The 25,834-nt window shown below is 41.0% G+C and overlaps 1 protein-coding gene across 1 annotated transcript; it reads right to left on the bottom strand.

The window, feature by feature from the left end:
* Window positions 1-83: 83 nt before the first annotated feature.
* On the bottom strand, window positions 84-25,834 carry si:dkey-72l14.3 (Glyco_hydro_56 domain-containing protein). Its single transcript, XM_028825233.2, has 4 exons — window positions 25,341-25,834; window positions 16,337-17,285; window positions 2,652-2,741; window positions 84-1,332 (listed from the first exon to the last, which is right to left on the bottom strand). Exons 2-4 carry the CDS (start codon window positions 17,267-17,269, stop codon window positions 871-873), a joined length of 1,485 nt encoding a protein of 494 aa, XP_028681066.2. The 5' UTR covers window positions 17,270-17,285; window positions 25,341-25,834; the 3' UTR covers window positions 84-870.

Raw genomic sequence — 25,834 nt, 5'->3', positions numbered from 1 at the left:
TTTAGAACGGTGATCTGTATGGGGGTGAAGGAATGGGAATGTGCAACATTTGTTAGAATGCATGTGTAAATTGGTATTTATCAGTGAGCGTGTTTGAATGTCTGTGTCTGTACTGCATGCAATCGTATGAGTAGCTGCCTGTGTGTATACATGCTTACATACCGCATCTGCTTGCTTTACATGTGCTCTGTGTCTCAGTTGTATTAGATTGTGTGCAACTGCACATGCATATTCTTGTCATGTGTCTTTCTCTCCATTAAATCATCTGTGATAATAGATAGGTATTCTGTGTACGTGTATGTTCATAGCACATGTGCTCCTGAATAGGTACATTTGATATCATGCGTTGCTGTGCACGCATGTTTATATATGTGCAGTACCTATTTGTACATGCACAATTTTCCATGTGTGTTTTGTATATTCAGGTTTGAGCTCATGTACAAAACTATGTTTGTTATGTGCTGACATAATGTGCCTTATATTGTATACGCATGCTTGAGTCTTTATGTGCAACTGTATGCTCAAGCATTTTCTATTTGTTCATACTTATAGCTGCATTCACACACACCTTTGCTTATGCCTGATATGTTCTATATGCGTGTGTGCTTCTAGTTATGTTTTTTTGTGGTGTGTGGTGTGCATGTGTACTCTGTATGCATATGCTTGCACATGTGTGCACATCTCTGTTTATATGTATATCCTGTATACGTTTATGTAAGCATATTCACAAATGTATGTACTTGGTATGTGTACCTGTTGTCCATCTGTGGACACATTCTGATTCTGGGTTTGGATGCACTTTCTGATCTGCTGGGCTGATGGCTCTGTGCCCAAAGAGAAGGATGCCCATGTGGAAAGCAAGTTGAATCTCTAGATTAGAATCTGCCAGGTCAAAAGCAAGATCAATGCCAGAATGAAATGCACAGGTAAGCCCCAGGTGAGGGCGCCATCCATGGAGTTTGGCGTCACGTTGATCTCAGTGGCCTCAAAAGGCTTCTCCACTTCCTCATCCTCCTGCTCTTCTGCCTCAGATCCTGTCTCTGACGTCAACCCCACAAACCACTGGCACTTAAATTTGTCTTTCCAGTTTTGCACATCTTGTGGGCGCAGCTTCCCCTGTGCCACAGTATCTCCCACCTCACCATCTTCCGGCATCAGCTGGAATGCTTCAGGTGGGAGGTGCAGGTACACTAACTCCTTGGGGTCCTTTCTCACACAGCGCCCTCTGCTTCTACACACCATGGTGCTGCACAGCCGAGCCGCTGTCGTCACATTGACCACATAGGGGCCCAGGGTCTTGCTGAGGTAACCAGACAGGCCCCAACAGTGTCTCTGAAATGACAGAAGCATGTTACCGAGTTATTAAAGTGGCACATTCTGGGGTGGGTTCAAACCACCTTCTTCCCAAAGTCCATGGAGTCCTATTGACTCTCAGGCCTCTTAATGTTTCTAACAACAGACCACTTCACGCATTAGCCTGAAGAGGGCAGTGTTCACTGCTTAAACACTGCATGCCATTGTCATTAAGGACTGCTGCCACTCGGACTCAACCAGAGTAGTCTGCATATCATAACCACAGTTCCGAGATACTGCCATATGGTTTTAGCAAATTTCAATGGATGTATTTTTCTAGGTCACCATTTAAAGTATTGTGGCTAAGGGCGCCGCACTGATCAAATGCAAAGCAGCATGGAGTGAACACTTAAAAAAAAAAATGTAAAAATCCTAAGCCTAACCTAATCCTATTATGTTAGGAGAGAATAGAGGAGAGATCAGTCATTTGTTTTTATAATTTCTTTATCTGGTGGAAAATACAAATAGTGATAACTTCAGTAAAGATATTCTCTGCCACGGAAAGGCTCAAACATGTAAACTACACAGGCATGTAGTTGAAGAAGAAACCTTGACAGCCTTTAAGACGTATCTGGATGAGATATTGGAACATCATAGCTGTTAGCTAAACAAATGAGCTTGATGGACTGAACGGTCTCCAGCCATTTGTCAAATGTAATTTGTTCTTATGCAAATATGTCACAGAAAATCAGGTGTGAGGTCACCTCCAGATCACCATAAAATTGACTCTATCTTCTCATCTATGGATGAGCACAATTAAGCATTCCATCCATCCATCCATTTTCTAAACCAACCTGAGTCTAGTATGGCAATGTACGGTGACTGCCCAGATGGGGCATCAGCTCACTGCAGGAGGCACTCATACTCTCATACTAGGCCGGTTCAGAGTAACCCATTAAACTATTATTTGTAACTTTGTGGAATGCGAATAAACCAGGCCGGCCAGAAGAAATCCATAAAAGGTGTCAAGTAGTAGTTTACACCATCAATACCTTAATTAGGATGCCAACTGAAGGACAAGCTTTAAACTTATTAATCAAGATGGTGTCATGTATCTACTAATAAGACTCAGTACATTCCATTCAAAAACTAAGGAAAAATATGACATCTGAGTATTGTCAGTGCCAAGATACCAGAACTGTAAACACCACAGAGTACGATCAAGCAGCTGCCAGAGACGAGATGGGCCCTGCTCACTCCTTCTTTCCTACTCCTCCAGAGTGGAGAGTGATGGGAATTTCTGTATGTCAATGTCCCCCAAACACCCAGCTCATCTAAGAGCTAAATTCTTGGAATACCTGCGTTTGGGTGGAAAACAGCTTCTGTCTCAGCACCACCCCTGAAGCCCCCAGGGCTGCACTTTCTCCAATGGTGTTCTCAAGATCAGCCTGCAACAGAAACACACATTCAGTGAGATATCATTTAGAAAGTTTTATACTGGCCAGACACTTCATGAAACTTTACATTAGACCCTGCAAATTCCAGCATGGATAAAAGACCTTTAAGGGATAATAGACTATTTGTGTTCACAAGGAACCCTAGACGTGATGTCTTCATGGGTACTGTAATTAGAGAGGGGACCATCATCATCAAACACGAGACTGCTTATTGGCATCACAGCTTTACTAACTTGGAGGTAACTGCAAGGCAATATCTGGGGCCATAAAGAAATGACCAGTAGAATCACCTCTGGACTTTCACAGGGTGTTCCTGGACTTAGAAGTAATTCTGAGGTTTGGGTAAAAAGGTCACGTCCGATCAGTGGAGACTTGCAGGAACTGAAAAAGTGAGAAAGTTGAGCCATAGATATCAGGATGGGCAAGTGGACCAACTACACCATCTTCTAATCGAGGGTCAGACTTTGTTTAGTTAGGCCAAGTGGGAGAGTCAGGGTTTGTTTTCTGTTTCTTTTTACTTTTATGTGTGTTTGTCTCTCCCTTATGTGTTTGGTTCTGGATTGACAAGAGGGAGTTTGTCCATAGAAGAGTAGGAGAGCACTACATGGATGAGTATCCAACACTGAAGCACAGCCAAGGTTTCCTAACAACTTTGTGACTGCTTATCTGTAAATGGAGGTGGTGATCTCAGAATTAATGAGATTTTCAGTGCTGAGAAGTGCAAGCAGATCCATCATGCAGTAGCATCAGGGAAGCGTCTGATTGGTTCCAGCTTCAATGAGCTTTAACCCACAGCCCAGGTTATAAGGACTATCTTCAGCAAAAAGAAGAAAAGAGATGTCATGTCCTCCACAGAGCACTGATCTCAAAATCACTGAGGCTGTTTGGGATTACCAGGAGAGACAGAAGCAAGTGAAACAGCCAAAGTATGCACAAGAACAACACAACTGGAACAAATGGTTGCTGATTTTTTTATATAAAAATATGCAATAGACAGTGGAACTAAGAAAAGATCAGTTTTAAAGGCAAAGACTGGCCACACCAGGTACTGACTCCATTTGACACTTTACTTTGTGCTGCTATATAACACTGTGATGGACATCATATTGGACTGATGTCCTGACCGGGATGGATGGTGCTCCTTTTATGAATGAACAGCATCGATGGATGGTCAATCCAGCTGGAATTGTTACTTTTTCCATTCTGTGCTGAGAGATTGATAGATGGGGATGACTGCTGACCAGTGTCATATGTTCCCCCGGTCAGTGGATGTCAATATCCTATTGACATAGCTCTCAGCTGGACACCCACAGGTCTGGGAGTTGTAGTTCTGCAGGATGGCCCTGCTAGGGTTTGTCAAATAAAAACATTTATTTCAACCTGGTGCTGTGCATTTGAAGTTGTGTCAAAGGTTTGGGGCATTGAGATGACCCCTGTAGGTCACAACGTATGCATACAGAGGGTAAGTCAATAATTATCACAATTGTTGTGATATTTTTGTTTTTGTTTGCTGTTCAGTTTTTTTGCACACACAAATGGAAACATGGTGTGTCTTTGGTCACGGCAGTAAAATTTCCACTTTCTTTTGTTGTTTTCTAGGAGTAAACATGGATGCTCCACTCTCTGTTTGCATCAAAGAAGAACACAGAGTATTGATCCACTTTTATATGGGCTGAAGGTGCGCCAAAATCCTCATGGATTCATCAGAATCATGGCATAGACTTTCTGAACATTGTCATCCATAGTGGACAATGACAACATTCGATCATCATTGGATTTCTCAATTCACAAACACTCTATTGTGGATGAGCACTATCTCCATATTGTGCAGAAAGCCTTCTATAAATTTTAGACCCTGGTACACCTTCAGCCCATAAAAAGTGGATCACTGCTCACTGCTCTTCTTTTGTACCAGTGGAGAGTGGAGCAGCCATGTTTGATAACAAGAGACTGATGAAACATTACTACCATGACCACAGACACACCATGTTTCTGTACAGCCAACCCAAACAATTATCAGGAAAGTACAGATAATTATTTTCTTACGCTGAAATGTATCTACAAAAATATGTGAGACTTTAGAGTAGCCCTATGTGAGTGTGGGCGTGTGTAAGCCTTGGTCCTACTATCGTTAAACTAGCAGAAATATTCAAATATACACTTACTTAGAAAAGAACATCACAATAAGAGAGAAGTGTAATTCTATTATCAACCTATACTGTATTATTAAATTAAAAATAGATAGATAGATAGATAGAAATGAAACTATCTATCTATCTATCTATCTATCTATCTATCTATCTATCTATCTAACTGTTAAGGTTAGATTAAACTCGGTCAGTTAGTGGGAAAAAATCAGTACAATTATTAATATCTGTATCTTAAATACATAAACCCATTTATCAATATCAGAATCGCACCTCAACAACATACACTGGGTGCTAAATTCATCAAATATCTTCATCAAAAAATAAACCACAAATAAAGTGAAAACTCTAAACCCCCCCTACCCCCACCATACAAAACATATTACAATAAATATTATAAAGGATAATATACAGTCATATGAAAAAGTTTGGGAAACCCTCTTAATTCTTTAGATTTTTGCTTCTCATTGGCTGAGCTTTCAAAGTAGCAACTTCCTTTTAATATATGACATGCCTTATGGAGACAGTAGTATTTCAGCAGTGACATTAAGTTTATTGGATTAACAGAAAATATGCAATATGCATCATAACAAAATTAGACAGGTGCATAAATATGGGCACCCCAACAGAGATATGACATCAATACTTAGTTGAGCCTCCTTCTGCAAATATAACAGCCTCTAGACGCCTCCTATAGCCTTTGATGAGTGTCTGGATTCTGGATGGAGGTATTTTTGACCATTCTTCATACAAAATCTCTCCAGTTCAGTTCAATTTGATGGCTGCCGAGCATAGACAGCCTGTTTCAAACCATCCCATAGATTTTCGATGATATTCAAGTAAGAGGACTGTCACGGCCATTCCAGAACATTGTACTTCTCCCTCTGCATGAATGCCTTTGTAGATTTTGAACTGTGTTTTGGGTCATTGTCTTGTTGGAATATCCAACCCCTGCGTAACTTCAACTCTGTGACTGACGCTTGAACATTATCCTGAAGAATTTGTTGATATTGGGTTGAATTCATCCGACCCTCGACTTTAATAAGGGCCCCAGTCCCTGAACTAGCCACAAAGCCCCACAGCATGATGGAACCTCCACCAAATTTGACAGTAGGTAGCAGGTGTTTTTTTTGGAATGCGGTGTTCTTCTTCCGCCATGCAAAGTGCTTTTGTTATGACCAAATGACTCAATTTTTGTCTCATCAGCTCCAAAGCACTTTGTTCCAAAATGAATCTGGCTTGTCTAAATGAGCATTTGCATACAACAAGCGACTCTGTTTGTGGCGTGAGTGCAGAAAGGGCTTCTTTCTCATCTCCCTGCCATACAGATGTTCTTTGAGCAAATTGCACTGAATGATGTACACCATCTGCAGCAAGATGTTCTTGCAGGTCTTTGGAGGTGATCTGTGTGCTGTCTGTAATCATTCTCGCAATCCTGCACATATGCCGCTCCTGTATTTTTCTTGGCCTGCCAGACCTGCTGGGTTTAACAGCAACTGTGCCTGTGGCCTTCCATTTCCTAATTCCATTCCTTACAGTTGAAACTGACAGTTTAAACCTCTGAGATAGCTTGTTGTAGCCTTCCCCTAAACCAGGAGACTGAACAATCTTTGTTTTCAGATCTTTTGAGAGTTGCTTTGAGGATCCCATGCTGTCACTCTTCAGAGGAGAGTCAAAGGGAAGCACAACTTGGAATTGACCACCTTAAATACCTTTATATCTCATGATTGGATACACCTGTCTATGAAGTTCAAGGCTTATTGAGCTCATCCAACCAATTTGTTGTTGTAAGTAATCAGCATTGAGCAGTGACAGGCATTCAAATCAGCAAAATTACAAGGGGGCTCAAATATTTGCACAGCCAGTTTTTCACATTTGATTTATTTCATACAACTAAATACTGCTTCACTAAAAATCTTTGTTCGGAAAACACCCAAGTACTCAGATGTTCCTAGGAAATGAAAGACATATCACTGTTATCTTTTTTGTTGAAAGAAGAGTCAATTATTATGCAGGCTGAGAGGGGTTCCCAAACTTACAGTCATATGACTGTAAATAAACGTAACAGTATCAAAAGAAAACAGTATCAAATCAACATCAAAATAAAAGAATTCAAAAGAAAAATTGATCAAATGTGTTAATGCTGTGAAAGAAGGACTTGTCACAATGTACCAAAATACAGATGTTATATACAGTAGCTTGAGTCCCAAAATGAGCCAAAGAGGACAACCGATCCTCAACCGCAGAATGTGCCTCCCGAACCACAATCAGATAGATCAATCGAAGGTCAATATAGAAGTTGAAGAGGTTACTCTGTTCACTTCCTTTCCTATGTATTTCGGAACCGACCTGGTTCTTTTATCAAAAATTACTTTCACATGGGCAATGGTGCTCTATAACAACAAATTATTTGAAATAAAGTTAAATCATACCAGAAAACAGTCAGGGTACACACCGATATCTGCAAATCGTAAAATATCGAATTAGGTTTCACCTGTAGTGATACCAATCAATGGTTAAGGGGTTGCGTGACAGATAATAAATCTAACAGAATCATATATGTCAACTGGTCGTCATAACTGATAAAGCTGCAGACCACTGTACCCACTGATATTCGTCATGCAGTGAAGGAATGTCAGAAAAGGCCTGGGACGTGCCGTGGACTGACATCCTGTCTTGTGTTAGTTCTTACCTCTCACTGAATGCTGCTTTGGTTAAATTCTGGATATCCATGAACCTGAACTGTATTAGATATTAAATTACCAAATTTAACATACAGGATAGCACATAGTGTAAGAGGTATTTGCTAGTTATTTAAGTTATATTAAATGTTTGCCTATATGCAGTATTAGTGCCTAGTCTATATGGGAGGTTCTTATAACCCCCACAAGTTGTTATATTATGACTATTTCTTGTTTCTTTAACCATACATTAGTCTCACTTAGTGATCTGCTTTGCCGTGTGTAAGGCATGGAGGGCACATGGTTTTAAACCGCACCTTAACGTGCACAATAGTAAGTAACGTAAAGCCCTCTATTGAACTTGCAGTGCCATACGTTTTGAGCGTAAGGTGAAGTAAAGTATCTTTAAGCTTAGAAACAACTGAAGTTTGACAAGAAAAGCTAAATTTAGAGGAGAAACGTTTTTTCCAATTTTTTTGCCTTTTATTCTACATGTGTAACAATCTTTTCTTTATTCTTGTGTGGACTTTCTGCTTTGAATTTTCACAAAATCTTTTAAAATGAACTTTTGCACTGAGAGATTTCTTTCAGCACACGTTTCACCCATGACTGATCCTGCCTTACCTTCCAGCAGCTACACATAGGAAGCAGCACCATATTCTTCCCACACCCTGAAGCCACTAAAATCAAAGAGTCTCCTTGGACTATACAGAGAAGAACACATTTATTCTGTTAAATTATTTAGATAGTTCAAGAAGAAGGACATGCTGATCTAATCTCTGTTGCTGTGGATTTTTTTCTTTGGCGTTTAACAATTTGCATATTTGAAATTGGAAAAAAAAACAGCTATGAAATAGCTACTATATTCTAAATAGCAAACAAAGAATAATAAAAACTTTGGAATATTCAAATATTTAAATAACAACATGCAAAAGAACAAGAGATAATCTAGAGTTATTATGAGACAGAAGCGCCTTAAGACCCCTTTACATTTCATCCAGTTTGTTATGTTGTAGCCTTGTGCTAAAATCATTTACATTCATTTTTTCCCCTCTTTAAGCAACACTTAATATCACAGAGTGACAAAACAATAGGATTTTAAAAAATTTTGCAAATTTATTGAAATAAAAAAACTGAAATATCACACTGACACAAATATCCAGACTCTTTTATTGAGGAGTACTTAGTTAATGCCCTTGGCGATTCTAAATTGGCCCTAGTGTGTGCTTGGTGTGTGGGTGTGTTTGTGTGTGTCCTGCGGTGGGTTGGCACCCTGTCCGGGATTGGTTCTTGCCTTGTGCCCTGTGTTGGCTGGGATTGGCTCCAGCAGACCCCCGTAACCCTGTGTTCGGATTCAGCGGGTTGGGAAATGGATGGATGGATGAATAGTTGATGCCCTCATGGCAACAATTCCAGCCTGGAATTTTCTTGGATGTGACGTGACAAACTTTACCCATCTAGATTTGGGGATTTTCTGCCATTCTTCTCAGTAGGTCCTCTCAAGGTCTGTCAGATTGGATGGGGACCACCAGTGGACAGCTAGTTTCAGGTCTCTCCAGAGATGTTTATTTCGGGGCTTAAGTTGAGGGTGTAGCTGTGCCACTCAAGAACATTCACAGACTTGTCCTTTAAGCCTCTCTTGTGTTTGATTGGTGTTCATTTTCCTGTTGGTAGGGGAACCTTCAGCCCAATGTAAGGTTGAGAGTACTCTGGAGCAGTGATATTTTTATAACGAAAACGAGAACTAGAACTAAAAATATTGTTTTTCCTTTTACAAGAACGTGAGCTGAAATTAAGGCAAACAGAGAAACTAAAACTAAATAAAAAATAAAAATTAGTAATATGTGAACGAACTAAAACGAGAACGAAAATTGAGGAAAAAAACAAAAAAAAAAACAGCAATAGCATTTTTGTTCAATCCGGTTCAGTCGTGCACAGGAGTTGTTTGTAGGTCGCCCTGAGCCTTCAGTTACGTTGCGCTCTTCGCTAAGCGGTGATCTTGTGACTTGGGCTTACTAGAGTCACGTGACGCAACTTCCGTAAAGGACCGTTTGTTTGTTTGTTGAGCGCATTTGGCTCGACGGGTTCAAGCAGTAAACACGCGTGTGGTTGACGATGGCGAGTTTTGCACAGATGTTTGCCGGTAGAAAGCAAGAAAGTAACGTGTGGAAATACTTTAAGTATAGCGCAGATGATAATAAGAGCAAATGTAGCGTGCAAGAAGAAGAAAAAAGTCTCGGAGTTTCAGTGCAGGGCCAGCTTGATCCGTACTTAGTGGAAGACCAGCACTTCATACAGGGACGTGCGGTCTCACCTGTCATCGTGAAAAGTGAAAAAAAAAACTAATAATGATAACATAAAATAAATTTGTCAACTGGTATGTGCTATAAATTTGTTTTCTGTGTAATTCCAATAATTCTGATCATTTTTATAGTCAAAATTGCGCATTTCCTGATCAGATTTAGGGGAGAAACGCGAGGTGCGGCAGCGATGAGGCAGGACGAGCTTGACCTCATCTCGGACTGCGCTATCCCTCACTGGGTTGATGCATGCAATTGGCCCGTGCCTGTTGCTGTCGCTCTGTATGTCGCCAATATAATTTTTGCACACGCGTTTATTATACACCGTGACTTTCCACAGTCTGGTTAATATCTTTAATGAATGTGCGTGACATATTTGTCAGACATATTTGACAGTCTTGCTGATCGGACTTAAAACCGCAGTGAAAAGGCACAAGGCGAGGTCGACAGTACCGAGCTGCCCTGAAGGGGGCGCATGTGAGCCCAACAGGTGCTTGTTGCCGCTCTTCTTCTACGCAGAGACTCTGAGCGCCAATAAGTTAACGATATCAGAAAGTCAAGTGCACTGCAGCGGTACGTTCATTTTTACTTTTTGTTCCGACTGACTGCCAAAATGGAAGATGAAGACTTTTAAAACTAAAGGAAAATAAAGAGGACTTTTACAAGAAAGCGACAGAGATTTTCGTGGAGAAGGATAGGCACATGACTTCATTAACAAATAAAGGTAAGACCATTAACGTTTTTCAATTTTTAAAAAAATGGGATCAGACTAAGATAAATATCCAATATTTAAAAAGTAAATTTTGACCTTAAATAAAATATTATTTTGTTTTTCTTATCATTTTTTGAACAGTCCGTAATAAAATTGATTAAAGCACCAGAATTAAAAGCTTTTAAAAACAACTAAATATTTTAAATAAGGTCAAAACTGAAATCCGTTTTTTTTGTACACCACTCTATACTTTCATTTGTATTGAATGAGTATGAATTGTGAAATTGCAACAGCAAATTTAGAGCACATGGAGGGTGAGGAACAAATGCGCTCTCTCCACTGTCTCTCTGTTGCCGCTATAAATGTAACGTTCTTTCTTAGTCATATTATGTACCTTACCTGTGTGTGTAAAGAATGCTGATGAGATAAGAAACATAAGTAGTCAATGTGCATGCTGGCTGCCAATTGAATAATGAATAAGCTACTCTTTGGGGTTCATATATTTGTAACTCTGACTCTGAAGGAGTCACCAGCCAAGAACCTCACCGCACGTCACTACTTCAGTCCTGGCAGCAGAAATCGTCACCATTACAGTCTGCTGGCGCCAGTGACCGAGGACCTTGTCAATGTATCTGCATTACAGGCGCTCGTCAAGCGAGTATGTTCACTGTGTGGCTATCTGTGCAATGGACGTCGTTACAACATGAAGAAATCTCTCGAAATGCGTGCTTGTTTAAAGCTTAACAGTAACGCGCTTGCACAGACTGCTTTCTTGGACTGAAACATTTGATTTTGCTGACTGTACCCATTTGGCCACTTGATCTGTTTGATCATTGACAGTCAAGCGGTGTTTAACGGCGTTATGAACTGTGAGTGTATTTTGTTGATTGAAATATAACTTGCATTTAAATATGTGTAGGCCAGCATTTGTGGTCTTGCAATAGAAAAAAAAAACTAAAATTGTACAAATATTATGTAAAAAAGCCAGAACTAAATTAAATTTTAAACACAGATCTAAATTAAAATTATTAACTCCACCGAAAACTATAATGAAATAAAAATAGATTTTATAAAATAAAATAAAAACTAAAACTACAATTAATATCGGAACTGAAAAATCACTGCTCTGGAGCAGGTCTTCATGAAGGATATCTCAGTGTTTTGCTCCCTCAACTTTGACTTGTCTCCCAGTCTCTCCTGCTGATAAACATCTTCTCAGCATGATGCTGCCCCAACCATGCTTCACCGTTGGAATGGTATTGTGCACTTGATGAATGGTGTCTGGCTTCCTCCAGTCATGATGCTTAGAATTGAGGCTAGATGGTTCGATTTTAGCATCATCAGACCTCATCGTTTGAGGGTACTTTCGCAAACTGCAAGTGGGCTTTCATGTGTTTTCTGTCCACTCTATCATTAAGTCCAGATTAGTGGAGTGTTGCAGTAGTGGTTGTCCTTCTGGAAGTTTCTCCTATCCCTACACAGGTTCTCTAGAGCTGAGCCACATTGACCACTGAAGGTCTTGGTCACCTCTCTTACCATGGTCCTTCTCGCCCAAGTGCTCAGTTTGGTTGGGCAGACAGCTCTAGAAAGAGTTGTGGATTTTCCAAACTTCTTCCATTTAACAATTTATGGAGGTCCCTGTGTTCTTGGGAACCTTCAGTGCTCCAGACCTTTTTTTTTGTAGCCTTGACACAATCCTGTCTCTGAACTCTGAAGACAATTCCTTCAACCTCAGGACTTAGTTTTTGGTCTGCTACACGTTGTCACCTGTGGGACCTTGTATAGTCAGGTGCATGCCTTTCCTAATCATATCCAATCAATTGAATTGACCACAAGTGGACTCCAAACAAGGTGCACAATAATTGTGATGATGATAAATAGAATGGGATGCACCTGAGCAAAATTTCAAAGGTTCTTAATACTTGGGTCAATGTGATGTTTCAGGTTTTTATTCTTAATACATTAGCAAAAATTCCTACAAATTTTCACTTTCTCATTGGGGTATTGGGTGTTGTCTGATGAGGAAAAAATGAATTTTATTGATATTAGCTCATGGCTGCAATGGAACAAAATGTGAAAAGAGTGAATGGATCTGAATACTCCCTGAAGGCACTGTAGACTTAAGAGTACACACTTTTTCATTGTATACCAAATTTCATTGTCACACCACTGTGCTAATCTATGTGTGGGGCACCAACACATGGTGTGTGGAGACCTTGAGCTGAAAAGTGCTATTGTCTGAAGCCGCGTCCTCTGATGATGTCCCTCATCATTGAGAGTTACCTCTTGTTTCTTTATGTTAGAAAGAAGTGAAAAGATCACTTTTGTGTTTGAAGTGATGAATGCCTTCTCTCTGAAGTTATTTTGCTGCACAGTACTTTCAGGAGCTTTACACCAGTTTGGCACAGTAAGTCCGATCAGAAAACCTGCCTACAACCTAACTCTAGAATCCCTGAAGGGGATGGTATAGCAGGCCGCTTGTTGCGTGTGTTGAGTGACACATTTCCAAAACAAAAGACGCTGATGGAGAGGTGAGAAGAAATTTAAGGTGGCCCAGCATTACGACTTTTTTTGTACGCTCCAGGGATTCTAGTGCTAAAATCAAACACATTATTACCTTCTCAATCAAAGAAAAAGCAATTCAACTTATCATCTGCACTTAAACACATTTGTTTGCTGTAATAATATAGTACATTTCACAATTAACACACAATTACTGTGCACAATATATGGAACGGTTCCATATGACTTTACGTTCTTTGCTGAATAGAATAGTGTTATGGGACACCAAAAAGGATATGAACTTATGCAAATGAATCTGACAAACCAAAAAAAAAATGGAAAAACTTAAAAAATCCATTCCAGTCATACATAAAAAAATAAAATTTTCCGAAATGAAGGCAGCCTGTGTGACAAAACAAGACGGGTGTGCAAGCACGAGCGAAGATAACGTGCCAGATGCTAACAACACCAGAGCCTACAATGATGGTAAATCGGCATCTGCCCACGCTAGTACTGTAGAGCAGGACAAACCATATTTTCAGGGACGACAAACTAAGTCACACAGCACAAAGCCAAATGCCATCCTTCTGTTTTGAAATCTGCTTAATCCATTACAGTCCACGGAGGGCTGCAGCCTAACTTGGCAGTAGCAGAATGAAGCAGATAGGAAGGAAATGTGGATGGGGGCCAGATAATCAGAGGGCGCACTCACACACACATTGATATCATAGACATAGCATTTAGGGTTTGAATCACCCCTGAAATATATTTAATGACCATTCCAAGTGATTGATCATAGACAGAAATATGGTTTATGCACATTCTCATCCTCCCTGAAATGAATTTCTGGCTACACCTCGGAATTATACACACTAACATGGAGTCATGGGACTATACTGTGTCATCAGCTAATTAATAAGAAAAACTGGAGTATTCTGTGGAAAAAAAATAGCAGCAGCTGGGCTATGTTTCCAACATTGCCTACTAAAGTGGTCCCACAGTAAGGTAGTGTGCCACCCTAAAATGACTAGATCTTGGCTAGTCTCCAAAATGGCCTACTGACTGCAGTCCCTTTTTTTAGAGTTCATGTTTAGTGTTACAGTATTTTTTCAGAGAGATTTCACTCTTGTCAACTTTTTCGAATCAAGTGAGACATTTTTGACTCTGGTGATTCCGGATGAGACTCATGACTAATTGAGGACATTGGCTTTTAAGCCAGACGTGAGTAATCTCCTTGGTGGCTTTCATTTCATTGTGCACATTTCACTATAACAAGGGGCCAGAAGCAGTGCCTGTATGGGAGTGCTTCAGAAATGAAATAATTAAACTACAGATGGTTATCTATAATACAGTTAAACCATAAATCCAACTTGATGCCTTTCCTGTCACAGACAGGAGTGGGCTAACAAATGTTTTCCCTTTTCTGCACCTAGCCACCATAACCATTTCAAGAAAGGAACAGAAACCTTGATTGGTGATATGTCGGATACGGAGCCCCAAACTCACCTCTGCCTAGGAGCCCCATATCACCTACTTGTCTCTGTTATCCCACAACCGTTTTTTTAACTGTCCCCTTAGTTGCTGTTCATTCCTTATTGCCTGCCTAGTAGGGTTGTGCACCTTTGGGGGTGTGTGTGGAGGATACAGTGGCTCAAGTGCCCAACCCTTTCATCTGATTGGTCCAAGCGACCTTCGTTCCCATTAGGACCTCACTGATCACTTTCATGCGCAAGCGTAAGAAAACCAAAATAAGCAACATACTAGGTAGACTACAGTGTAGTTTACTGTATTCTATGGAAATAAAATATGCTTTTGATGATTATTGTTTTACAAAAATAATGGTGATGCTAATGGTGATCTCTGGTACCAGATCATCAGATTTAATGGCTCCCTAAATATTTCACCCTCAAAGGGCACTTTATGAAAGGAAAAAAACCTTTGACTTGACATGCTGAACTCCTACCGTTAAGGTTTTATGTAACTGGATGGAACTCTTTCATCTGCTATTTCATCATTTTATGATGTGTTGTATTAGGAAAATCAAGTATATATACAAGGGACATTGTATCCGTTCTCATAATCTAGCATAATCAGCAATCATGGGCAAATATTTGTTGATGTTTTGTTAATATTATAATGCCCCAAAGTCACATCCAAATCTTTAATGAAATTAAAAACATAGAAATTAAAGTTTGTAGTGAACCCCTGACTTCTAGAAAGCACAGAGGTAGCCACTAGATTTATACAGCAAAGAAGCTTTTAAAATGAGGGACTGATCGAATCAGGCCAACACCTAAGCTCTACAGTATTTCTGCACTGACACCCGAATATTAATGACACCCCAGGAAAATGCCCATATAGATTAAACACACCAACAAACAAATATATAAATATTCCTTACTTGCTATAATAAGTGCTTACAAACACGGTAGAGGAAAATAATGACAAAAGTACCAAACAAACACCACAAACAAACCCCCATACAATAATATTTACAGTCCTGGAAAAAGTCTGGTCAAAGAATGGAAAGATGTGCGGAATATTCCCTTTTAATCAATTGTTGGATCCTGGATCTTGGATAATAAACACAGTCCTACCACCAGAGTCTAAAAGAAGAACAGTCTTTGGAGGCATGCCTCTTCTAAAAGAACATCAGTGGACTGGATTGAAAGGGAAAAGAACTCACCATCATCCTTACATCCGGTGGCCGAGCACCATCCATCTCCTGCTACGAATGCCAAGTTAATAAAAGGGTTAGGTGCTGCTGATGATGGAGTCGATCAGAAAGTGAAACGATCAAAAAAGGCCCGCCACATCCTTCTCTTCTGGTTTTACCTGTACACTGCCTACAAAACACAAACTACTAATCCCTGAAGCCCCTCCACGTCCGTGCAAACCTGTTTCAAGACACAGACCCCAACTTACAAACATAATCACTCAACAGGACATACATACATACATAAAACTAAAATAAAACAAATCATGTCCTGTACTGTGCCCCTTTCTCAATTTTGAGGCACTGCCCACCGAAACATCTATGCACATCACATCAGTTTCACAGCTGATCGACCTTCACGTTTATTTCAAGACACCAGCTTCTTGCGTTACTTGAAGTGACAGTCATGTGACTTTGGCAGGGCTCCCCATCACTTTATACCATAAGAACTTAGTAAAAATAAATTGACCACTACTCCATACCTGCCCCCCTCCCCCTCAACATTAAAGAATGTGGACTTTTACCCACCTGTGACAGGAATGATGATGAGGAGGAGTAAAGGATATTGAGCAGAGGAAATACAGGCAAGGCTGTCTGGGCTTCAGCCATATTTGCCACACGTAAGGCTTCCAGAATTTGATGTGTGACTCTGCTGTGGGCTTCACTGTTGCTCTGCTCTTCATTTACCTGGAGGGATGGATAGAGTGCACAGCTTTTTGCCCACATCCATGACAGATGGTCATTGAGGGCCACTTCTTCTTTAGTGCAGCATCCGGAGCTGTTGATTGACTTCCAGTTGGAGTTGTGACAGGTGGGGTAGGAACTAAATCCCCACACCCCCTTTGGTCTCAAAGTCCGGGCTTGAAGTAGAGTTTCCACCATTATGGACTGTGCAGCAGAATCAAAGTCCACTTGAGCCCAATGATTCAGCTCTGCCAGTGACCAGTCTGGAAAAAATTGCTCAAGTATGGCCCAAGACTGATCTTGGTAGATTAGTCTCTTGATCTTGGTGTGACTCAAGTTTGGCCACCACTCATCCCAATTAATGATGGCCAGACCATGGTACTCTGGAGATGGGATTTTAGATTTGATATCCCCTTCAGATTTGAGTAGGTGCATTTCCAGGTTTGTTAACTGAGGCAGCCCTCCACACACGGGTTGATTGTTTGAGCCAAAGTAGGGATAGAGGCCCAAATCGTTTTCATAGAAGATAGTCACACCACCGTCCTTCAGGTGTCCTGTTCCATTGGCAACAATACTGAATGAACTGGGATCAGGCCTGCCTTGGCAAAAGAAATCGGAAATTCCCCAAAACACCAAGAAAGGCTGTTCAGGCAGTAATGGAGCTTGAACCTGCAGAGAGGCCACAGATCTCCATGCCAGCAGCACCAGGATTGTTAGAACCTCTCTGTAGACTCCAGGAGACACAAGGGACCACATCACTGACCTCCATATCTGCATCCTTTGAGAGATGCCGCTGCCAAGGAAACAGAAGTTTGCAAGTATAAATTTAATTGTATCCACCTTAACAAAGTAGACACCCTAAGGGATTTGGTTTTGAGTTTTGGACAGAAATTACTAGTATTTACAAATTCAGTAGTCTCGCAGAGCCAGCCATATAACATTTACGTCTAGAGAAAAACATGAGCAATTTTTGCTTAAAACTGAATGGGAACAATTAGACGGCTCACTGAGTGGCACATTTCTAAACCAATCCTCATGGAGGCAGCACTCAAAGCAGAGCAGTGATTTTGAAATGCAAAGACCAGTGGTGCTGTTGTTAACCTGATCCAGCAGGGAGCAAGCTTCTGAGTGAACTGTCTACAGCCGAAACGTCTCATCTAAATATCTCGAAAGGTCTTGACACATATAAATGTGTGTCGCATGTGCAGAGAGCACACTGCATGTGTTAGAAATAAAAATAACCTATCGCAAGGACAAAACCTTTCTTTAATATCAGATTATATATTTACAGTAGACCCCCGCAAAGTCGTGGTTCAGAGGTCGCGGCCTCAGTCATTCGCAGATTTTTCCTTAGAACCTATCTAATAATTATTAGCAGAAACCGCAAATATCCTTTAGCCATAACATTTTTATGGCTTTTTTCGTGGCAATACTGTACTGTAGAGAGAACAGGAAGCAACTGTAGAGGAAAACGCGGCTTGGGATGGTAAAAGTAGCCAATAGAATTTGAAACTGCAACTCCCAGCAGTCCCTGCAGTGGCTCTGATTGGTCTTCTGCTGAGGGTGCAGGAGCTGTTGGGATCAACGGATGCCGGCGCAGCTTTTAAAAAGGGGGCTGGTGACCAAAAGAAAAAAAAAGTTTCAGTAATTTGTGTTTCAAGTTCCTGTCTGTCTGCCTACCTTCTGTTGGGTTACCTGTACTTATTTGTTTTGTCCTGGATAGTTTCGCGTTTGGCGTCTGGATTGTCTGCCGTCTGCCTGTGTACATGAGGACTGTAAGTGGATTCATGGCCATCCTGCAAAGAAAGGAGCACTCCTGAACCCGTCCACCTGTCTTCGCCATTTCAGGAATTAGCGGTAGGACTATCTTTACATTCCCATTCAATGTGCGGATCTCTGGACTATCTATTTTCATCATTACATTTCATCCGTTGCCATTTCTCATGAACATTTTTCATGATTTATTGTGTGTGATTTGTTTGTGCTTTGTTGTATTTAATGTGTAATCGCCGTAAGGGGAACAGGGGTGGTATCATTGTTTTCATTTGTTTTCATTACATTCTTTATTTGCTGTTTGATTACTGGTTTGCTTTGTTTTTGCCAGCCCCTTGTGAGCAGGGGGGCTGAATTCACCCCTAGAAGACACAGACGCTCCTCAAAAAACCCCTCTTAAAAAACGCTGATAGACTACTTTCACATTGCTCCCTTACTTGCTGGGCTTACTTGTGGTTGCTCTGTCTCGTGATATGCTTCTCGTACGACGCTACGCTTACTTAAAAGCCTGAACAGCACCTGTCCTTTTTGGCTGATTGCTTTGTTTCTCTCTCCTCCCCAAGACATCCTCTGCTCCTGTTGCAGGTCCCACCCGTTGTGCTCCCCTATGATGTTTGTCTATTCTTTAATCGAGAACTAACTGCATACTGAGCTGTTTTACTTCTGAATGAGACACGTTTGTTTGAAGTATTTGGATAAAGTTTCTGTCTCTACAATCTCGTGTGTTTCTGTGCAATTCTGTGATCCAAGCGTGACACCCTGCAGCACTGCAGCCTCACTGTCTCTGGGACACTAGACTAGCCTGCAAGCATCAGCGCTTACCTCTGTGTGCTTGAGTGCAGCGAGTTCAAGCGCAGTTGTCTCTGTGATTTACTGAATTTCATCCATGGTGTCAGTTGCGCCTTGTACAAATTGTTGCAGTAGTTTTTAAAATAGTTTTTACAGTTCTTTGGCAGTGTGTAAAATGATCAGTGTTGCAGTAATTGTGATGCTCTTTGCATGAAACAAATGTGTTCCATTAAAATTCCACTTTTTCTTTGTGAATTGTGACGTTTACTTAAAAAGTGCAGCAAAAACATATTTGGCGTCCAGGGATACATTAACCCCCAAGTATGTGGCAGTTTAAGGGTTAAAGCCCCAAGATGCCGCCAAAAAGCCCTGCACCTTCTAAGGCTTCTGACAATGAAAATGCGCTTGCATTAATTACAGTGATTATAGTGGTAACATCGGTATTTTACATTCTAGGACTGCGGGAGACATAGCAGTACAGTACTGTGCAGTATACGGGTTTACCTTTACATTCTTTTTTTTTAGGTAATGTATTAAGCTGAGTTTGAAATTAAATTAAAGTGTTTTGGGGGCATATTTAGGGTTTAAACTATAAAAATAGGCATTTTTTTTTAACCACATCCAAAAATCCCGTTTTTTCACAATTTTCAGGTGCTCTAGAAACGTAACCCCCCGCAAATTTTGGGAGTGTACTGTACATTCAAAGATGTCAATGGACTAGTAATAAAATGTAGCGATATGTTGTCACAGGTGATGTGTTTGCTGCACGTTGTTCAGTTATGACTTTAGTGGTGGAGTCGATGTAGGAGTCTAAGTGAAGTCTAAGTGAATCAGTGGAGGTTAAAAGTCCAAATAAATAACAGCAAAAATCCAATAAAATTAAGGTTAAAACCCTGGTAGGAATCCATCCACCCATTAAAACAGTGAGCCTTCGTATTTCTGTCGAAGATAACATTTCCAAGCAGCACCTTGCTTCCAGAGAAGATGTTTGCTTGACAGTGTCACAAGTGTGCTCTTGGTTAACAGCTACAGGCTTAGTTGATGACAATACTATGCCAGGCCACCTGGGGGCAGTGTACTATAATGGTATCTCTTCTTCTTTCTCCTCTGTAGAAAGAGAGAAAGATTGATGGGCCAACATCTGTGACGTCACTTCAGGGGTACCGACCAACTGTACCGGCCTCATCATAGCCGAAGATACCACCATCTTGGGGCAGACTCGATTTCCACACAGAGATAGTCCACAAATAAACGCTTTGCCACACATTTTCTTTTGCGGCTTTTGCACACCTTTCAATATACGGGGTTTGCCTACGGGTGCCCCAGACCCTCTAGGAGAATCTTTTGTGTTTTTTCTTACAAAAGGCATAGTCAACCATTTCAAATCGAGATTTGGACCCCCGTGGGACACTGCACCTAGCTTTGCTCCTTGGCTTTTTTTTATACTTTCAGGGATGCAGGTGCACTGGCACTGATTACAGACCCCAGAACGCTAACGAGGTAATCACCCTAACCACATGCGTGTGCAAATGAATTAGCGATCAGACGATTACTCCATCAACACTCTGGAGCTGCTCTACCATGTACAACGACACCCTTCCAAAACCCAAGTGCTCCTGTATTCATCTAAAATTGCACACCGCCGCACACTTTACTCACTGTACCACACTATCATTTCACGTTTTGACTGTGTCTCTTTTGCCAGTCACCATCATGAAAGATTCCTTGCTAGTGTGCCTAGCATAACATCATTTCTGATATTTGCTTTACCTTTTATAATGTTACAAATTTTTAGAGGTCTCCCGTGACTCCATTTTATTTTCCCTAGGGCACCGCCATTTGGAGGAATTTTTGTTCACAGTTGCTATGCTGCTGTTATGCAATGTTAATCAGAAGTGTAAGGAGTATGACATCAGTGGGTCAAAGGTACAAAAGGTCAGCTTCGTACATTTCTTGGTTGTGTGAGATTGCAGTGTCATTTTTCTTTACTTTTTTTCATAATAAGTGGAAATAACCCTCACTCATAACTTTGCCTAAAATGAGTGTCTGCAACAACATCTCTGGACTGGTCTACCCACTATGCCCTGCAGTATCAGGAGACTGAAAAGCACTCCTATGTCATCTGCAATGACAGGCTAACAGTGACAGGAACAAGCAAATGGTTTACTGCTTAGCATATAGCAGTTCATTTCAAAGACTGTTTTCTACACCAGAAGTATCATTGACAAATCGTCAATACTAATCACAATTAACAGACATCTTTAGACTGGGGTTACCTATCTAAATACCCACTCTATGAACTTCTCTAATTTCTATTCTTGACAAAATTTCTAACTTCTGCTGTAAATGGATATTTGCAATCCAACGGTCCTAAGCTTATTTTCATTTCCTTCCTCATATCACAGAGATGACAGTTCATGCTTTTGTCCAGAGCAGCTGCTGATGTCTTCCCTACAACTCACGTACGGACATCACTTAGAGGAACATTTAGCTCAGCAGTCCCCTCACTGAAGGTCCTGCCAAAGGTGTCCTTCGTCAAAGACACTGAGGTGTTTTTCTGAAGCCGTCCTGGCCAACCTAAGTAATCAGCATCAAAATACATGTTTAGAAGCTTGATGGCGTGTCAATTGCTTAACAACACTTGTTTGTTTTTGGGTTCAACGGGCAGCAAGAGTGCTGGCTGTGTGGCCGGGTCCAAAGGTGCTGCTGGGTTGAACCCAAGGTAAGGATTTGCATGCTTGACAGAACTCACTTAACTCAGCGCCCACACCAATAGTCAAGTTTCTGTACTCTGTGTCAGTTACTTCAGGATTTGGACTGTAACCTCTGGAAATCAGTTTAATGGATAAGTCTGGTATTTTTCAAGTCAAAGTTGTTTCTTCACAAACATGATATATATACGGGATGTGTCAGAATTATGCTAACACTAATGGTACTGCTATGTATGTACTTGTAAACAATTTTTGTGGACAATTTATATGCCACATATGGTACATGCGTTGAACATGACGGTGAACAGGTTGAGACATTCCTGCAAATCATCTTGCACATATGAAGTATGTTTTGTGAATAAATTGTTTCTGCCATTCAAATGTTAACATAATTTTGACTCAACCTGTATATACAGTATCTTTGTCACAAGTTGTATAAGTTTAAAAAACACATTTAACCTGCATCTACACTTTATAGTGAAGGCAATGGGACACCACTGGAAAATAAAAACCTAAAATTCCTACTGATGACACTGAAAAGGTTTTGACGTAAGAAAATGCGGCTTCCGCGTTTCCAACACGTCTGTGACAACCAAAGGGGTCTGGAAATAATCATTTTATCGCAAATTCCTGGTACTATTTTTCTCGTAGTTAGGATACGTTTTTTTTCGCTTGCATGAATTCGCTCATAAATGTGGAAGTAAACCAAAACAAAACCAACCACGTGTCCTGAATGGTTTACTGTGATTTGGTCTTTCAAAAGGAAACCATATCCTCAGATGGGTGTAAGGTTGTTCTATGCAGGGAGACTAGGTGCTGAGCTATCATGCACAGGTTATCTTTAAAAATGGCTGAATCTCATAATAATAGTGTTTTTATTTAAAAACGACATGTACAGTTAGGTCCATAAGATGATGCAATTTTCATAATTTTGGCTCTGTATGCCACCAAAATGGATTTGAAAAGAAGCTATCAAGCTGTGATAGAAGTGTAGCCTTTCAGCTTTAATTCAAGGGGTTTAACAAAAATATTCAATGAGCTGTTTTAAAAAATAACAGACATTTTTATACATGGTCCCCCCCTATTTTCAGGGGCTCAAAAGTATTTGGACAAATTAACATAATTATAAATATAATGATAATTTTCAATATTTGATTGAAAATCCTTTTCCAGTCAATGATTGTCTGAAGTCTGAACCCACGGCTGTCTCCAAGTGTTGATGCTTTGCCAGGCCTTTACTGCCATTGTCTTCAGGTGCTGCTTGTTCATTGGGCTTTCTGCCTTCAGTTTTGTCTTCCTCAAGTGAAAAGCAAGTCCAGTTGGGTTGAAGTCAGTTGATTGACTTGACCACTGAAGAATATTCCAGTTGCATGGGTTGAAAACCACTTGGCTCATTGTCCACCTGTACTGTAAAGTGTCGTCCTATCAGTTTTACAGCATTTGTCTGAATCTGAGCAGACAGTATGGCCCTACACTTCAGAAGCCATCCTGCAACTTCTGCCACAGTCATATCATCAATAAACAACAGTGACCGACTTCCCTGGGCAGTCACGGATGCCCATGCCATAACACGGCCTGTGCCATGTTTCACAGAAGACGTGGTATTCATAGGGTCATGAGTCCTTTCTTCTCTTTCCCACATTCTGGTATTGATCTTAGCTTCCTTTGTCCAAAGAAAATTTTTCTAGAACTATAAAGGCTTTTAAAAATGTTTTCTGGCAAAGTCTAATCTGTCCTTTCTATGCTTGAGGTTGACCAGTGGTTTGTACCTTGTGGTAAACCCTCTGTCTTTACTTTCATGAAGTTGTCTCTTAATTGTAGACTTTGGCAGTGATAGGCCTACCTACCAGAGTGTGTTCTTGGTTTGACAAAATGTCATGAATTGGTTCTTCTTCATTCATTATTCTTGACTTCCATGGTTGTCCATACCTGAGCTCACCAGTGTATTCCTAATGATGGCCTGTTTTTATTTGCATGGCCAGATGTTTGGACCACATATTGAGAGTTCACAGCAACAGCTTCCAAACAAACTCAACACTTTGAATCAATTCCAGACCATTTAATACATGATTAATAATTAATGAAATAATGAGAGACCTGCTCGCACCTGGCTATGGAACAGCTTGTCAGTCAAATGTCCAAATATTTTTGAGCCTCTGGAAATGAGGGGGGTATATATGCAGAACAATGGCTGTCATTCCTTAATGCCTCATACAATATTTTTGGTAAACCCCTAAATTAAAGGTGAAAGTCTACACTTCAGTCACTTAATGGTTGATTTGTGTTAAATCCATTGTGATGGCGTGCAGAACTAATATTATGAAAGTGGTGTCCCTGTTCAAATACTTATGGACCTACCTGTATAAACCATTTCATGATGGGTGTGTAATGGCAAAGCGCAGATCAATAATTGACTGGCTGTCTTGGCTTGATAAAGACAATTGCCGCCATTGTAAAACGCCAGTGAAAGCAAGATATACTGTATATGCTTAATATATTTATTAATAGAAAACGCTTACATTTAGAACATGATTTCACGTGGTAAATGCATATATACCATATTTGAGAAGAAGCACATTTGACTTAAAGACTACCGAACGTATCCTTTAAAGCAGATGGAGGACTTCTCCAAAGGGACATTGCAATTTTTCCCCATCTCAGTTCTCATTCCGTGTCAAGTTACATCCCCTGATGTTGTAAACCGTAAATTAAGATGTAAAATATTATGGTGCCAGCAGTCGCTTGCAGCAGCAGCAACGGCAAATTCCGTCGTTTCTATCTCTGCTGAGCTGGCAGACATTCCCACACTTTCCTGCCTCAAACAACCTAATTAGTCAAATGCCGACAACGCACGACGACCTGTCTTATCTGAAGACACCCGTTACTTACAAAATCTGCCAGATTTATGCGAGAGTGTCAACATCTACCCGGGGTTCAAACGTGTGCGTGAGCTAAGCCGTGTCTGAGGCAGTAATTCCCGGGGTTGTGTTGTTATTTTCTTAGTTACTATGCACGCTGTACAAGGCGCTATACACAGTAATACTTGCCCGACAGTTCGCTTCAATAACTTTATTTCCACCATCGTCTTTATTTATCACATCCTCTGAAGCTATGTGTGTGTGTGTGCTAGCGTGTGCGTGTGTGTGTCTGGGGTATCGCGGAAAAAAAGAAACCTGCCGAGACCGCAGGCACAATAACAGCGGAGATTCTTATTTATTGCGTTCATATTCGCGGCTCTACTTTGAGAGCTCTAAGCAAACTCGTATCGCTGTTAATAATTTGTAAGGTAGAGCAAGTGCTGTCATTCGTCGGTCGTTCCGGTAACCCTCTAGGGTTCTGAAATGCTCGAAAATAAATAGACTATTACGGGTGGAAGCATTTTAATAACACGATTAAGGTCACTTGCACATCATCTCTCTCAGTTAATCTATGGAAGTGTAAAGTGTGCCTTCTCAAGTGAGCAAGCGTTTACTCTCCAAAAAGAGGGAGGAAGAAGGAGGAGGAGAGGTCTTTGCTGGGCTGGGGGGCGAGGAGCGAGGGGGTGGGTGGTGGTAATTAAAAAAAAAAAAACTCACCCGTGGGCGATGCAATGTCAAGATCGCCCCCTTTTTTTCGAGCGCCTTCTCGGAAATGCGGTTTACGAACCCCGAGTACCGGGCACCCTTGGTTGTCTAATCTGCCTGGTTAAACAGGGTCACCTAGGACCGTGCCGGTCACGTGGTGCGCTCCTAATAAGCTTGCCGAGTCCTAATCCCCCCCTCACCCCGAGTGACCAGCCCAGCACAGCAGATGAGCCGGGGCCGAGAGAGGAGCGGCGTGCCGAGCGCGGTGTTCGTCCTGCTGCCACGCACGCTCACCCGTTACGGAACCAAACATACGACGGTGCCCACATCAGGCAAAAGGTCTTAACACTGCAATCGTAAGATATCTCCACTTGGTGGCACTGCTGCACAGTTTTTTTTTTAGTGCAGGATGGAATTAAAAGCTGACGAGGGACCGGTCCACCTTTGCGGAGATCGTCGTCATCATCATTAAGCAGACATGTCATTTCTGAGAGGTCAGCGGACAG

Source organism: Erpetoichthys calabaricus, chromosome 18 (genome assembly GCF_900747795.2).
Source record: "Erpetoichthys calabaricus chromosome 18, fErpCal1.3, whole genome shotgun sequence".
Taxonomy (NCBI): domain Eukaryota; kingdom Metazoa; phylum Chordata; class Cladistia; order Polypteriformes; family Polypteridae; genus Erpetoichthys; species Erpetoichthys calabaricus.
The sequence above is the reverse complement of the archived record's forward strand: the minus strand, read 5'-3'. Positions and strand labels throughout refer to the sequence as shown.

Excerpts from the sequence above, each read along its gene's own strand:
- si:dkey-72l14.3 (XM_028825233.2), bottom strand. The coding sequence starts at position 17,269 with ATGCAGATATGGAGGTCAGTGATGTGGTCCCTTGTGTCTCCTGGAGTC. Across the intron at positions 2,742-16,336 it reads CATCATCATTCCTGTCACAG|GCTGATCTTGAGAACACCAT; the intron begins GTGGGTAAAAGT and ends TTTCTGTTGCAG. Across the intron at positions 1,333-2,651 it reads TGTTTTCCACCCAAACGCAG|AGACACTGTTGGGGCCTGTC; the intron begins GTATTCCAAGAA and ends CTGTCATTTCAG.